This window comes from Solea solea, chromosome 4 (genome assembly GCF_958295425.1).
Source record: "Solea solea chromosome 4, fSolSol10.1, whole genome shotgun sequence".
In the NCBI taxonomy this organism is placed as follows: domain Eukaryota; kingdom Metazoa; phylum Chordata; class Actinopteri; order Pleuronectiformes; family Soleidae; genus Solea; species Solea solea.
The window spans coordinates 852,847-869,279 of record NC_081137.1 but is presented as its reverse complement, the minus strand read 5'-3'; the positions used below and the strand labels follow the sequence as shown (position 1 = coordinate 869,279).

At 41.2% G+C, this 16,433-nt stretch overlaps 4 protein-coding genes across 5 annotated transcripts in view; 1 reads left to right on the top strand and 3 right to left on the bottom strand.

Moving 5' to 3' along the window:
• siah2l (seven in absentia homolog 2 (Drosophila)-like) overlaps positions 1–16,433 on the top strand; it is a 75,792-nt gene that overhangs the window by 29,058 nt on the left and 30,301 nt on the right. The gene's annotated exons all lie outside the window — the stretch shown is intronic.
• Positions 917–1,870, bottom strand: LOC131458623 (olfactory receptor 8G17-like). The gene has a single exon (XM_058627815.1). It carries the CDS (start codon positions 1,865–1,867, stop codon positions 917–919), a length of 951 nt encoding a protein of 316 aa, XP_058483798.1. The 5' UTR covers positions 1,868–1,870.
• LOC131458622 (olfactory receptor 6N1-like) lies at positions 4,268–6,692 on the bottom strand. The gene is made up of 4 exons (XM_058627814.1): positions 6,653–6,692; positions 6,136–6,556; positions 5,640–5,866; positions 4,268–4,755 (listed from the first exon to the last, which is right to left on the bottom strand). The coding sequence occupies exons 1-4, from the start codon at positions 6,690–6,692 to the stop codon at positions 4,403–4,405; spliced, it is 1,041 nt and encodes a 346-aa protein (XP_058483797.1). The 3' UTR covers positions 4,268–4,402.
• LOC131458621 (olfactory receptor 2K2-like) lies at positions 7,990–11,420 on the bottom strand. The gene is made up of 4 exons (XM_058627813.1): positions 11,405–11,420; positions 10,595–11,015; positions 8,981–9,207; positions 7,990–8,446 (listed from the first exon to the last, which is right to left on the bottom strand). Exons 1-4 carry the CDS (start codon positions 11,418–11,420, stop codon positions 8,094–8,096), a joined length of 1,017 nt encoding a protein of 338 aa, XP_058483796.1. The 3' UTR covers positions 7,990–8,093.

Sequence of the window (16,433 nt, the reverse complement as noted above, 5' to 3'; positions counted from 1 at the left end):
ACAGTTGGCCCACTGCTGTTTTCTGAAATTATGTCAGATTGATATCAACATCTGTCAGAGCTGACACCCCCACAGTCCTGTGCTGTGAACCCAGCCACGGGTGCCCAGTGTGCTCCTAGTGCCAGTGCCAAGCCTTGATAAATGGCATGGTTGCATCAGGAAAGAAATCAAAAATGCATAAAGATAATCCGTTGTGGAGAAGCCCAAAGAGGAGCAACAGCATGAATGCCTCAGTTTGATCCACTCATTCTGTCCTGTCACTCAGGAAACAGCTGATTGTTTCTGTGCTATAAACACTAAACACCATTTAAACAATTTATTAGTTCATGTGTTTTAAATACTGAGTGTCAAAAGTCTTAGAGATGATGTTTGTTTGCAATGATAGCTCTTAATTATAGATCTTTTTTACGTCATCCCCCAACTGTCGTAATACCTTAGTGGTGACAGGAAGTAGTCACACTTTGCACATGTGCAGAACAAATTGGGTTTCCATGACAGTGATCTCATTATGTCCCCTCACAACACTTAAATTAAAGCTTTTGTGAAATTAAATTATTTAAACCTTTCTCATTCTAGGCCAGAAATAACTACGAAAACAACTCGTAAAGTACGATGCAAATGTTTTTCATAAGCTAACGATACCTTAAAAAGTCCAAGATTCCCCTTAGCAATAACTGACCGGAAAAGACCAGGAAGCAGCTGACTAATATTTTCTCAGAGTTCCTTAAGTGATGCTGCATGTAAATAGTCAATTGTCCACACAGCTAATATTTCATGTTTCTTCTGTGTTGTTGATCATACAAATTTATACAGTGTTTTACAAAATAAATAACATTTAATCAAAAGTAGAATGATGATCAAATTACTATTTTGTCATTGTTTTAGATGATTTATTATGAAATAAAAACAGAGATGCTTATTTTCTATTTGATGACAAACATTTATTAGACTGAAACTTATCAGATAAAAATTGTCTAATCTCCTTGGACTGTATACCATAAATAAGTGGGTTCAGGCCTCCAGGGACAATGATGAAGAGAATGCCAGACAGTTTTCTGTAGTCTGAATACTGAGGGAAACGATGCAGAATAATGAGGATGCTTCCACTTAAGATCACGAGTAGATAAACCATTAAATGAGTGCTGCAGGTTTTTAAGGCCTTACTGCTCAGAGACTTGTTCTTATTGGTTAGACAGACGGTCAGAATCCTAGTGTAGGTGAGAACAATGCTGCCTATAGAAGATGTGCACAAGACCACGGTGAACGTAAGGCCATAGACGTTATTGATGTAGACGCTCTCACAGGAGAGTTTAAACAGCGAGGCATTGTCACAGTAGGGGCTTTTAATCAGAGTCCGGCATCGGCTCAGTCTGATGGTCAGACCGAGCAGAATCCCGACCAAAACCAGGGCCACTCCCCACGCAGAAGCCGACAGCTTGACCACCATTCTGTTGGTCATGATGGAAGTGTAGCGCAGTGGGTTACAGATGGCCACATATCTGTCAAAGGCCATGATCATGAGCACGGTGTGAGTGGTCGTGCCAAACATTTGTATGATGAAAGCTTGAACCACACACTCGTAATAACTGATGAGACGTTCAGAGGGAGGACGCAGGATATCTGAGAGCAGCCTGGGGACAATAAGACTATTTCCTACGATGTCACTGACTGACAGGTTGCAGAATAGGAGATACATCGGCTGGTGAAGGTTCCTGTCGATGATAATTAAACTTAAGATGCCCACATTCAGTATCATAACAAACAAATAGTTGAGCAGGAAAGCAAAAAAGACAGGGTACATGGTGGTCTGTGTGACCTTTAACCCCTCCACCTGGAGTGTGAAACTGTTGTAGGTGTAGTTTTCCATCAACCTGAAATGACAAAAACAACACTTTTCTTTTAAAGTTGGGAAGTCACTGATACTTGATAGCAATACTGTCACTACAACACTTCATACAACATTTGAATGACCAAACAACACAATTATTGATCACCAAAGATTGATGATGACAATAATCCTTAGTTTTAACCCTATACAGTTTATCAATGTTTCCCATTGATTACCTAGACTGAGTTGGCCAGTCATGGTCTAATTTGCGTTGGAGCAGGACCGGCAGTTTTTTAATTTGACTTTTTTGAGTACTGGCACTTCTCACAAGATGTCGTCCTCTGTTTAGGTTCTATCCAGTTCATTATCATTTCCCAGGCAACGCTGCGTAACGTTCCCTCGTTCTTGCAAGAGTCTAGCGTTAGTTTCTATTGTGAAGGGTTTTTATTTTTATTGTAAAAACAAGAACAATATCTGTCTGGTCCGAAAGGGGAAGATCAATTTCTAAAGAAAGTTTCTACGGTTTCACAAATGTTTACTTCTTGCCACATTTGTGTCATGGAGAAACAACATAATAACAAGATACCAAATAAAATCAAAAAGTTAAGGATAATCTAAATATACAAGTTGGCAAATTGTGAAACACAAGTGCAGTTTTTATATGTAAATAAACAGATGTTGTAAACATCACTAACATTTTCTGCTATCTTTTATTTACTGAAGATTTTCATTATTATTTAATGATTTAGTACGTCAGACATATTCGGAGGTCGCAGAGAAGACATGTAGTGTTACACATTGTCACAGATACGGCAACAGTCAATAAGCAGCTATAGTTAACCTGAGGAATCAGCACACTTACCTCTTTTACGAGAATATGAAAAAGTGCTTTGTGACTGAGGCAAATTATTCTTTCATGGTCCCTAAAAGTGAGCCGTATTCGAGACGGCCTAATCTTTTGTAACTGCATTCATCCATTCATCAGGGGAATCTTTTAGCATTAGCTAATATGCAATGTAACTTGGCAACCTGCGTTTGAGTTCCGTGGGAACTGATGGGAGCCCAGCTCCCGTTAAATTAGTAAAATTGTAAATTAGTAAACTTAGCACCACTTCTTATATAAAACTTGCACTTAACAATAAAATAGCTTATAGTCAGTGTCTTGTAAATAAAATACACATTCTTTTATGTTGTTTTTAGTGTTAGTAGTAATTCCACAAATGTCATTAGCGGTCACGTGCACAACAAATCGGGTTTCCGGTACCAACTTGGCAATAAATAGAGCTTACATTTGTTATACTTCATTTTCATGGTATCTTTCCTTGTATTATTTAATTTTATTTAAAAAGAATTTTTATTTTTCATTATACATTAGTGGTGACAGGAAATAGTTGCACGTTCGCACATGTGCAGAACAAATCGGGTAATGACATTGCTCCGATCAAATTTAAATGCCTTTTTCATTTTAGGCCATGGTGAATCCCTCAGGGCTTTTTGTCATGTCTGTGTACAGCACTTTGGCAAACTGTATTATCTTTTAAGTGCTTTATAAATACAGTTGGTTTGGAGTGGGTTAGGCTGCACGGTTGGTGTAGTGGTTAGCGCTCTCGCCTTTGCAGCAAGAAGACCCAGGTTCGAGCCCTGGGTGGAAACAAGGGCCTTTCTGCATGGAGTTTGCGTGTTCTCCCTGTGTGGGTTTTCTCTGGGTTCTCTGGCTTCCTCCCACAGTCCAAAAACATGCAATATGGAGATTAGGTAAATTGGGCACCCTAAATTGACCCTGAGTGTGAGAGTGAATGGTTGTTTGTCTCTATGTGTGTGTGGCCCTGTGATGGACTGGCGAACTGTCCAGGGTGTACCCTGCCCGATGTAGCTGAGATTGGCACAGCACCCCCCGCGACCCTCTGGTGGAGGATAAAGCGGTAGATGATGGATGGATTGGATTAGTACAGATGATTTTCACCAAATGGGGCCAATCCCCAATTTCATACAAATAGACCACTAGGAGGCACCATAACTACTTGTTTCAATGACAAATAATCAGTATTATTAAAAGTACAGTTTTCTCTGACTTTCTTAAAAGAGGAATTATCAGCAGGAACGAGTCCTCTGGCCTTTTGTGATGAATGATTGATGATGCTTTGTGCAGAAGCGGCCATATCCCAGCTGCATTGTCATGTGAATTGTTGAGAGGACAGTAAAGATGTTATGGAAGGCCAGTGATCAGGCTGGGTAATTAAAAAAACAAAGATAGTATGTCATAAGTGTCTTTTATTTATTTATTCATTTATTTATTTTAATATGTGAAAGTACATTTATAGTACCATTTATGACCACAGTCCGGTCTGTGGCCTAGGTAACGGAAACGCTTCAGTAAATCTGTTCTTGTCATAAGTGTCTTTTATTTATTTATTTGAATATTTGAAAATACAGTCAGAACTCAAGAAAGAAACCCAGATTTAGAGGTTTGTTATGATTGTGTGGGATGTTCCTCAGATGTTTGTTCTGCACCGCTTTATTTTTTAGTACAGACATGAAAGAGGTCAGGAACCCTTTTTACATTTTAAAGCACTCTCATTTTTTCAGACTTAATTCAGTGGTAAAATTCTTAATGATGCTAGCACGCAGCTCTTTACTGAACAGTCCGTAGATGATGGGGTTAATGGCTGGTGGAATGATGATAAACAGGATGCCGAAGAATTTCTTGATGTTTTGGGAGACGGAGGCAAACCTCTGCCCGAGGATTATGACCAGTGATGCTATTTCATAGATAAGATACACCACAAGGTGCGAGGCGCACGTCTGAAAGGCCTTGCTGCGGGCTCTGTTTCCATCTCTGCTCTGTTTTACTGTGTGCAGGATTTGGATGTAGGTGAAAGCAATGATGACAAAGACCCCCGTACTCAAGCACCAGGTCATGGACAGACCTAGAAAAACATGGAAAAATACATTTATTCTTAGTATGCAGCATTCATATCATAGCTTTATCATCCTGATCCTTATCTTGAAACCTGCTCGTGGTTTAGACATGTCCTTTACTAAATGTTGGAGATTAATGCATGTTTGCAGGATTTTTAACTGATCTACTGTTTGACATTGTTCACTTTAACATACTACGCTCAAGACTCTTCCAATGACAACACTCTCTGACCAATCAGTGGCCCTAAGTCTGTTGGTGTCACATTTTAGAATCGGCTCAGCTCACTTGGAACCTCGCCAGAGCAGGGACTAAAAAAAACACCAGGTACTATCACTGATGGAAAAGCAAAAGAAACAGAGTCATGCTAAAAAGTATTAAAAAAAAAAAAAAAAAAAAAGGTGCCCAGTATTAGCTGGAACTATTTTACATTAAAAAATAAAGGTGTTTGTCCTTTCAGGTGCAACTCTAAATGCATAAAATCAAAAAGGTGCACAATATTAGCATTTCTTTCTCTTTGAAATAAGATAAACACACGTCATATATGAGCCACAAACTTCTCAAAGTGCCTTTAACAGAATACAAAAGAACTAACACTGCTATCAAACTGATCAGACTACTGTGGGAATTGATCTAGGAATCTTTGTGGGACAGTGAAATGTGTTTTTTTTAGTTATTTCTTCAGTTATTTCTGGTGGAACCACAGGCTGGGTCACTAAGAAGTTGGTTATGGGCCACATTATCCCAACACACTTTGAACGCTGTAGAAAACCCTTAACTCCAGCTCTCATGTGCTGGAGTTTAGAGTATTCAACAAATAATACCATGAAATATTCAAGTGGCAGAAATGCCCATCCCTAGCAGCTTTACTCTGAAAGGATGCACTGTCCATACCATAGATATTATTAACGGGGGTGGACCGGCAGGCCAGGCTCAGGATAGGACGGTTGCCGCAGTACACGTTACGAATGGTGTTGCCACACAGCGGCGTATTCACGTGGAGGGCAAAGAGCACAACGATACACAGCAGAGCGACAAACCAGGAGAGCGCGCAGCAGGAGTGCAGCCGAGCTGGAGTCATGATGGCGTGATACCTGAGCGGCGCACACACAGCGATGTACCTGCAGTGGAAACATATTTACAGAATCTCTTTCTCTTTCACATAACTGTGTGCAGCTTTATATCCACATATAACTCCTATATCAGAATATTGACTAACAATATACACATGTTATTTCTAGGACATATCACCCAGCCTTACAGAAATATTGCTTTGATTTATATTTATTGATATTGAATGATATAAAAAGGCATATCATGATCAGATCAGATCAGATGGTAAAAGAATCGCTGACTCTGTTTCCTGATGTGCTTCGCTGCATCTTGTTACCTGTCGTACGCCATGGCCCCCAGAATAGTCTGCACTGCGGCTCCGTACGTGTGCACACAGAAGGCCTGAGCGATGGCCGAGACGTAGGTGATTCTTTTTTCCCCCGTCAGAAAGTGCAGCATGAGGCGAGGCAACACCGCGGTGGACCCCATCATGTCACAGAATACCAAGTGACAAACCATCACAAACATGGGTCTGTGCAGGCTCTTGTCTATGATGATGACACACATCACCACACCGTTCCCAAACAGCACCACCAAGTAGTTAAACAGAGCCAGAAAAAACAGGAATGGGCCGTAGCCTGGTGGAATATGGAAGCCCTCCAGCTTGAACACAATGGGCTGGCTGAGGGGAGTTACCAGAGACGTCACGTTCTCCATCCAGAACAGTGTGGTTCTGCAAAGGACAGGTGTGTCAGAACCTTTCAAACCAGAACCAGATCACACATTTTACCTGCAGTAAAACAATCAACAGACCCTTTCCTGTTGCCTCGTCAGAGTGGTGATGTTGCTCTCACTTGTTCTAAATGACTTTAGGTTGTTTTTGTGAGAGTCCATCAGCCATGCCTATGGTCAACAACCCAACCCTAACCCCGCCCCCTCTGTCGCTCATGTTCCCAGCTCGCTGTAATGATTGGCTGTGACATTCATTCATTCATTGTCTACAGCTTAATTCTCTTCATGAGAGTTGTGGGGGCAGCTGAGGCCAGACTCGGAGAGTGTCGTCACTGGATAGTCATGAGCGCGACGTCCTACACAAGAATGAAAGCCAACAGTGCCGAAATGTAGATCTTTTAAAGAGACTTTATTTTAAAAATCTATTTATAATTCCAAAATATACTGATCATTCCAGGCTCTGAAACAAGCGGAGAATTTGTTTCATAAGAATTTACTTCTTGTTTGTTTGTTTTTCTGAGGAAAATCTGGCAACAAGTTATTGAAAAATACTACATCATAGTACAAACTGTTGTGCTGTACTTAAGTCACTGAACTTAAGTGCAAAATTAATGTGTCTGTACTTTTACTTTGTTATTTATATTTCTAGCAAATTGTACTTTACTCCACTACATTTCCTCTAACTATCTCTGTTACTCGTTACTACCAACAACCCTCCTGACCAGACTAGATGCTCATTGGCCCCCAGGTCATTTGAGTTCGACACCCCTGTGTCATAATTGCTTGATTTGGCTAACAACTATCAAAATGTAATTTCCATTTTCATCATAAAAAAGTGAGAAGTTAATTTCGCTGCAGTAATGTGCCTGTGAACTTTCCACAAAACTAACAAGAGCAACAAGTGACAGATTATTACACGTTTGTTTTGTGGTAGTTGTTGTTGCAGCAGCAACTTGAACACAGTGTTCTTTTGTGGCTTCAACATCAGAAAATGGCCACTCAATCCGATTATTTACTGACAATTGTTCACTTTGTTCATGACAAGCGACCTTAAAGCAACACAATATAGGATGTCAACCTTTAAATAATGTCTCCTAAGATTACTTTGATATTACACCGACTTACAACAGGGTGAATGTCACCTCTGTCGGAGCCTGAGCAGGTCTGCATCACCTGTATTGGCACTGTAGAACTTCTGGTTTTGGGTCTGTGCAACAAAAAAAGAACTACAAGGTTCTACTGTACGTCATATAAGCCGGGTTGAAAACACAAGCTACCTTACCTTAAACTAAAGCACTAGCATTCTTTTCTGTTTACCATTTATGACCACAGTCCGGTCTGTGGCCTAGGTAACGGAAACGCTTCAGTAAATCTGTTCTTGTCATAAGTGTCTTTTATTTATTTAAATATTTGAAAGTACAGTCAGAACTCAAGGAAGAAACCCAGATTTAGAGGTTTGTTATGATTGTGTGGGATGTTCCTCAGACGTTTGTCCTGCACCACTTTATTGTTTAGTACAGACATGAAAGAGGTCAGGAACTTTTTTTACATTTTAAAGCACTCTCATTTTTTCAGACTTAATTCAGTGGTAAAATTCTTAATAATGCTAGTACGCAGCTCTTTACTGAACAGTCCATAGATGATGGGGTTAATGGCTGGTGGAATGATGATAACCATGATGCTGAAGAACTTCTTGACGTTTTGGGAGACAGAGGCAAACCTGTGCCCGAGGATTATGACCAGTGATGCTATTTCATAGATAAGATACACCACAAGGTGCGAGGCGCACGTCTGAAAGGCCTTGCTGCGGGCTGTGTTTCCATCTCTGCTCTGTTTTACCGTGTGCAGGATTCGGAAGTAGGTGAAAGCAATGATGACAAAGACCCCCGTACTCAAGCACCAGGTCATGGACAGACCTAGAAAAACATGGAAAAATACATTTATTCTTAGTATGCGGCATTCATATCATAGCTGTATCATCCTGATCCTTATCTTGAAACCTGCTCGTGGTTTAGACATGTCCTTTACTAAATGTTGGAGATTAACGCATTTTTGCAGCATTTATTAAGTCTTTTTGAAATAAGATAAACATACGTCATATACGAGCCACAAACTTCTCAAAGTGCCTTTAACAGAATACAAAAGAACTAACACTGCTTTCAAACCGATCAGACTACTGTGGGAATTGATCTAGGAATTTTCGTGGGACAGTGAAATGTGTTTTTTTAGTTATTTCTTCAGTTATTTCTGGTGGAACCACAGGCTGGGTCACTAAGAAGTTGGTTATGGGCCCCATTAGCCCAACACACTTTGAACCCTGTAGAATACTCTAAACTCCAGCTCTCATGTGCTGGAGTTTAGAGTATTCAACAAATAATACCATGAAATATTCAAGTGGCAGAAATGCCCATCCCTAGCAGCTTTACTCTGAAAGGATGCACTGTCCATACCATAGATATTATTAACGGGGGTGGACCGGCAGGCCAGGCTCAGGATAGAACGGTTGCTGCAGTACACGTGACGAATGGTGTTGCCACACAGCGGCGTATTCACGTGGAGGGCAAAGAGCACAACGATACACAGCAGAGCGACAAACCAGGAGAGCGCGCAGCAGGAGTGCAGCCGAGCTGGAGTCATGATGGCGTGATACCTGAGCGGCGCACACACAGCGACGTACCTGCAGTGGAAACATATTTACAGAATCTCTTTCTCTTTCACATAACTGCACTGTATGGCTGAAAAATCAACAAACAAGATTCTACCAACATGGGGCGTGGATTTGTTAGCCTTTTTTAAACAAGAATCAAAACAAGTCTTCATTATAAAAACCCACGGAGTTCCTGGATAATCTGAGTATAGTAGCTGTTTGTCGGAAAATAATAAATCCAGATCAGGGTTGAGTTAGACTTTGACATAGGCAAAAGAAAGTTATGGTGCTTTTTCACTATACATTTTGAGCACTACTCGGTTCGGCTCGACTCAAAAAGTGTCATCACTGAAGAGTCATGAGCACGACGTCCGACACAAGAATGAAAGTCAACAGTGCTGAACTGTAGATCAGTTAAAGAGATTTTATTTTAAAAATCTATTTATAATCCCAAAATCTACTTATCATTCCAGGCTCTGAAATCAAGCGGAGAATTTGCTTCATGAGAATTTACTACTTGTTTGTTTGTTTTTCTGAGGAAAATCTGGCAGCAAGATATTGAAAAATACTACAAAGGAATAGGAAAATGAATCCTGCTCCATGATTTTTCAGCTTATTACATTTGAATATTTTCTGGTTTCTGGGCTCCATCTACAGTTTGGCATTGTTAGGTTTGATTCTTGAATCACGTAAACCAATTATTACAAATTCTACATTTTTGGTCTCAGAAACTTGAAAAATATTGTTCAATCTTCAAAATACTGAAGATGACTATGACCTGGATCTGTATCGTGACATGAGACAAAATATACTCTTAGATATTATGTCATGATAAAGTATCTGTGATGACTTTATATCATAACATTTGATAATCATCATATTTAAGGAATACATTTGTGCAAAACACTACAATGTATGTCGATTTAAAATACTTCAAAATCAAGAAAATTATATTTTTTAAAAGTCATTTTGTTGTAATTTTAAACCAAATTATATGTGTTATTGCAGAAGTTTTAGCATAAAAACATTTATGACATAAATATCCTATATCCTTTAAAGAAATCAAAAATAAAACAACATGAAATGAAAGGCAATAATAAGTGTATTTAAAGATAATGTAATACAGATCACAAACAGTAGATTGGGTTTTGTAGGTTCTAAAATTGGAGTATTGTCACTCTGCTTTGAGAAGCACAAACATCTCAAAAGAGTCCAGAGAAGCAAACTGTGTGCAGCTTTATATCCAAATATAACTCCTATATCAGTATATAGACTAAAAAAATACACATATTATTTCTAGGACATATCACCTAGCCTTACAGAAATATTGCTTTGATTTATATTTATTGATATTGAATGATATAAAAAGGCATATCCTGATCTCTGTTTCCTGATGTGCTTCGCTGCATCTTGTTACCTGTCGTACGCCATGGCCCCCAGAATAGTCTGCACTGCGGCTCCGTACGTGTGCACACAGAAGCCCTGAGCGATGGCCGAGACGTAGGCGATTCTTTTTTCCCCCGTCAGAAAGTGCAGCATGAGGCGAGGCAACACCGCGGTGGACCCCATCATGTCACAGAATACCAAGTGACAAACCATCACAAACATGGGTCTGTGCAGGCTCTTGTCTATGATGATGACACACATCACCACACCGTTCCCAAACAGCACCACCAAGTAGTTAAACAGAGCCAGAAAAAACAGGAACGGGCCGTAGCCTGGTGGAATATGGAAGCCCTCCAGCTTGAACACAATGGGCTGGCTGAGGGGAGTTACCAGAGACGTCACGTTCTCCATCCAGAACAGTGTGGTTCTGCAAAGGACAGGTGTGTCAGAACCTTTCAAACCAGAACCAGATCACACATTTTACCTGCAGTAAAACAATCAACAGACCCTTTCCTGTTGCCTCGTCAGAGTGGTGATGTTGCTCTCACTTGTTCTAAATGACTTTAGGTTGTTTTTGTGAGAGTCCATCAGCCATGCCCATGGTCAACAACTCCACCCTAACCCCACCCCCTCTGCTGCTCATGTTCCCGGCTCGCTGTAATGATTGGCTGTGATTTTCATTCATTCATTGTCTACGGCTTAATTCTCCTCATGAGAGTTGTGGGGGCAGCTGGGGCCAATCCCTGCTGACACTGGGCTAAAGGCCCTCGGTCAGACTTTGTCACGAACCTGAGTCTTTTTGCTATAAGGCAGCAGTGCTAGCCACACTTCCGGGATTTACTTTTGCCGGTTCCCATCCCGACTTGGGTCTTTCTGCATGGAGTTTGCATGTACTCCCCATGTGTACGTGGGTTTTCTCCAGGTTCTCCGGTTTCCTGCCACAGTCCAAACACATGCAGAGGTAAACAGGACGCACACTCTAACTTGACCGTAGGTGTGAGTCGATATGTTTGCGCTGCAACTGACTGGCGACCTCTCCAGGGTGTGACCTTTCCTATGTCAGCTGGGATGGGCTCTGGCGTCCCCCCGCGGCCGTCATGAGTGAGGTTTTCACGAAGGTTTGAGGCCTAATAGAGTTGGTATCGGATGTTTCGTCTTGATATTATTCTTCTGTTGAATTGCTCTCCGATCTATGTTTGACAGAGCCACCTAGAGAGAGAGTGAGAGGTTTGTTTTTAGCATTTTACCCCATAATAGCATAGTTTTCAGTTCAGACTTTATCGCAAACAGTAACCAGTGCTGTAATGTAACTAAGTGCAAACTGTTGTTAAGTCACTGAACTTAAGTACAAAATTCATGTGTCTGTACTTTTACTTTGTTATTTATATTTCTAGCAAATTGTACTTTACTCCACTACATTTCCTCTAACTATCTCTGTTACTCGTTACTACCAACAACCCTCCTGACCAGACTAGATGCTCATTGGCCCCCAGGTCATTTGAGTTCGACACCCCTGTGTCATAATTGCTTGATTTGGCTAACAACTATCAAAATGTAATTTCCATTTTCATCACAAAAAAGTGAGAAGTTAATCTCGCTGCAGTAATGTGCCTGTGAACTTTCCACAAAACTAACAAGAGCAACAAGTGACAGATTATTACACGTTTGTTTTGTTGTCGTTGTTGTTGTTGCAGCAGCGACTTGAACACAGTGTTCAGAGAGCTAATAACACAAAGCCTGCAGGGAATGTCCTCTGCTGTGATCGCTCACTGTCCTCCCAGCTGATTTCATGGTGAAAGTTAACTTTGCAGAGAAGTTGCCATGAGTTGACATCAGAAAATGGCCACTCATTCCGATTATTTACTGACAATTGTTCACTTTGTTCATGACAAGTGACCTTAAAGCAACACTCTATAGGAGTTCAACCTTCAAATAATGTCTCCTAAGATTACTTTGATATTACATCGACTTACAACAGGGTGAATGTCACCTCTGTCGAAGCCTGAGCAGGTCTGCGTCACCTGTATTGGCACGATAGAACTTCTGGTTTTGGGTCCATGCCTACAGCATTCTACTGTACGTCATATAAGCTGGGTTGAAAACACAAGCTACCTTACCTTAAACTAAAGCAAATAAACGGCACAAACACTGAACGGGCCTCTCACACACAATGTATGTCGGGGGGTGTGGAGCAACCACGATGGCCATTGAGCGGCGCTAAAGAGAGACCACCAATAATTTGTCCTGTCAGAGTATATCAAATGTAGACCTAACCCTGAAAGCTCCATGTAAATTACCCGTTTCCTGAAGGTGCCAGAAGGGGGTGCAAAGGTTATCAAAAAGAAGATGAAAAAGACTAGGCCGAACTACCACGGTTGCTGCGGTAACCTGCTTACAGATCAAAGTCTGCTGCATGGCTAGTGGGAGCACAAAATGTGAAAATCAGTTTTTAGCTAGAATTCCAGTCAAATTAATTATCACTCTAAAATTCAGTCGCAATAGTCGCAGGTCTTTATGTGAACGCCAAGTATAATATAAGGATAATGCGAGCATATAAAATAGTAAAAAATTGTGCTTGCGTCTGCGCTGGATACCCATGCTGCGTTGAGTGTTTTTATGTGACAGGGTAGAGTGGGCGGGGCTTGACATGCTAGACCGTAGCACTATACTACCACTGCATGTAATGAGTGTCCTGAAGGCCTCAGCTCTCCCAGGAGTCTCATTGTCCAGCATGTTAATAGAATTAAAAGCTTAATTGAGGCTTTCAGCTGACAGGGAGCCGCTCCCTGAAGACTGTCCTTATCCCTTTGGACCGTCCCACTTGTGTCCGCCTCCTCTGACCATCTTATTCCCTCGACTTTCTCTGATCCTGACATTCTCTGACATTCTTGCTCTGTAAAGGCCTGATTTGGGATCTGTTTCAGCTGGTGAACGGGGTTGTACTACACCACACTGAGAAAACCTCAGTAAAAACCTGCTGTTGAGTCAGATATTTGCTGAGGCATTTCTAGGAGGGCCACACAATGGAACCCGTGGCTAGCACAGCAAAAAGGCAAAAAGGTTGCTGGTTGGAGTCCTGGTCCGGGCCTCTGTGTGTGCATGGATGTTTGCTTAGTTCTCTGGTTTCTTCCCACCCTGTGAACATGCGGTTAATTGGACACTCTAAATTCATGAATGGTGAATGGTTGTTTGTCCCTGTGATGCACTGACTGAGAAAACAGCCCCAGATTGGACAGAGCGGCCACAGTTCAGGATTTCTGTAATCTGTCTGCTTGATTTTACAGTATGTCCCTTGATTTGTGTGATGGGATTAGAAGAAAGACCAGGGTTATTGAGGAACCAGCAAGTTAGATCCAAATCTGACCCGTTGTTTAGTTTTCTTGCTGTTGACCAAAGTACAAAGTGTTCCATCTTCAGTTACCTGCAGCAACCAGAGGTTCAGCATGTGTTGTCAGTGACATGAGTCTCTATTTACCCCCAGGAGCTTTCATTACTGCCCCCTGATGTCACTGTTACCCTGATAAACATCTATTACCGGGCCTGTGTCTCTGCTCCCTCTGGGATAATTAGCATTAGAAACTGTTGATCAGTGTTTATTGAAGCAGCGGTGGCTCACAGCAGTCCTCATTAATGATCACCTCTGTGTCAGAAACATTAACGCTCATTACTGGCTGCTGTGGGAACTGGAACACACAGTGATGACACTTTTTTAAACTGTTGTGTTTCAACACTCGGCAACAAAGTTTTACATTTGTTATCTTACGACTCAAATCCCCTGTTCCTATTTTAAGTCAGATATTATATGATCATTAGCATGAACTTTTTTAATGTGCTTAAATGTTTGAAATCTATCGGTGCTGTATCTGAGAGGCTCAGTGTGAATCTTACGGCTCCATCTGCTGTACAGTTTTTGCCACTACATGTCAAGAGAAGTAATTAAACTGACATAGTCAATATGTATGTTACAGTAACCTTTCTTAGAAACATTGTTCAGCAGTGACAGTTCTATGTGTTTAGTAACACGACATTCCACGCTCAAAAACAAATATTAATTTAAGTAGAGTAACTGATGTGACGTCACGCCCCTCATTGTGTGACAGGTCCTTCTCTTTTGTTTGAGTACCATTCGGAACTGCTGGGCCCAAATATGGTCTTGTGTAATCTAAGGTCTTGCAAGAAACACATATTGCTTTACAGCAACACACACACCCTATCCAGGTACTGCCTATAAGATCAAGGCAACGTTATTTTAAACGTTCAGCATGACAGTGTTGGCGAAAAAGAAGCAGAGGAAACCTTATTGCAGGAAGTGAGGATAGGGAAACGACTGACTGCACGAGGGGCCACTGACTGTGGAACATCTCTCCATCTTTGACTGACAATTTACAGGAAAGGGTTGGGTTGAATTGTTGAAAACAGTGGACCCGTGTCTCTTTGCTTGTGCTGTGTCAAACATAGAGAAGCACAAACAACATCTTTGAGTCAATATGGAGGATTATTTTTGATGATTGCGGAGAAACCACACAAACGTAAATCTTTTTCTTTGTCGTTTTGAAAAGGTTTCCCATAAACATGGCATCGTTTCAGGAAATGTCTCTAGCTGTAGCTGTAGAGACAAAGACACATTACAATATACACAGTGTTTACGAAATGACTCTGTTGCTTTATTTTGTGACTTTTCAGACCCTCCCCCGCAGGCAAAGCTATTTATCTTTCATTCTATTTATCTGTTCATTGTTGTAATTGGTATCAAAGCACCGTTGCCTTTAAAGTGCCTTTAAGGTGCATTGTCAAAGCCATGTCTTGTTATATATTAACCATCGTATGTGGCTTTGTAAATCTATCTATCATCCGAACCTGTACGACTTGTCGGTTTTACAACCCGACTAACTTCTGACTAATGAACTGCCACGAACTACCACTAACTAACTAACTACTAACTGACTGCTGTTTAACTGTGTATGTGGAATAAACCTTCAGAAAGACAGTTGTACCCGCCGTATTTGTTCTGGTTACCCTTTCCAGAAGGGAGTATTGAGCTGGATCAGCCAGCAGAAATCTGGACAAAAGGTATTTGGCAATACTGCCAAACAGTATGATGATAGGGACATCATCATTTACCGTATTCATCGTAATGTTTTCAAAAAAATCTCCCAGAACCCTGTTTCCGTGCGGATGAAACACCAATGACGTGTGGAGGGGCCCATGTTTTTGCTGTCCTCACTGGCAGCCATGTTTTCTCACCGAGTCTGCACGCACACGTCAGTGAGGAGCCGTCATCACACCACGTCACCTCACACAAACCCTAACACCAGAAAACAAACTCATCTAACCCTTCAACCAGGAAGACATCATCTGGCTGCCGAGAAATTAAGTGAAACTCTATCTGCGTGTGTTATCTTTCATGCCAATCTCATTACGTCGCGACATTCAGTTCAGTTAAAGTGCAACAGGAGTTCACACACAACTTCCTGACTCATCAGGTTTAAATCAATTCTGCAAATTTGTCAGTGCAGCTTCTTTTTTTTCCTACTGCACAGAAACAGAAAAAAACATTGAGTTTGCAGGGAACTCCCTCAGGTGCCGCTCACGTCAAGCTGTTTCATAAATGACAGCAGCAGTGCCATCTGCTGCCGACACGCCACACTGCAGCTCAAACACTTTTTACCTCTCCGCAAAATCATGGGTTTCCATACAGCTTCCCCTTTGGCAGTTAAAGAAAACTTAAGGGAGACTTAACTTACAATGAGAGTGTGCACAGTGAGCTCTTAAAGCTTGAAACCAGCCGTTCATGGTGCCATTCATTTTTCTTTTCGAGTTAAAAATCAGAAATGAACTGAAACTGAAGTAATTGTAATGACACAAAAAAC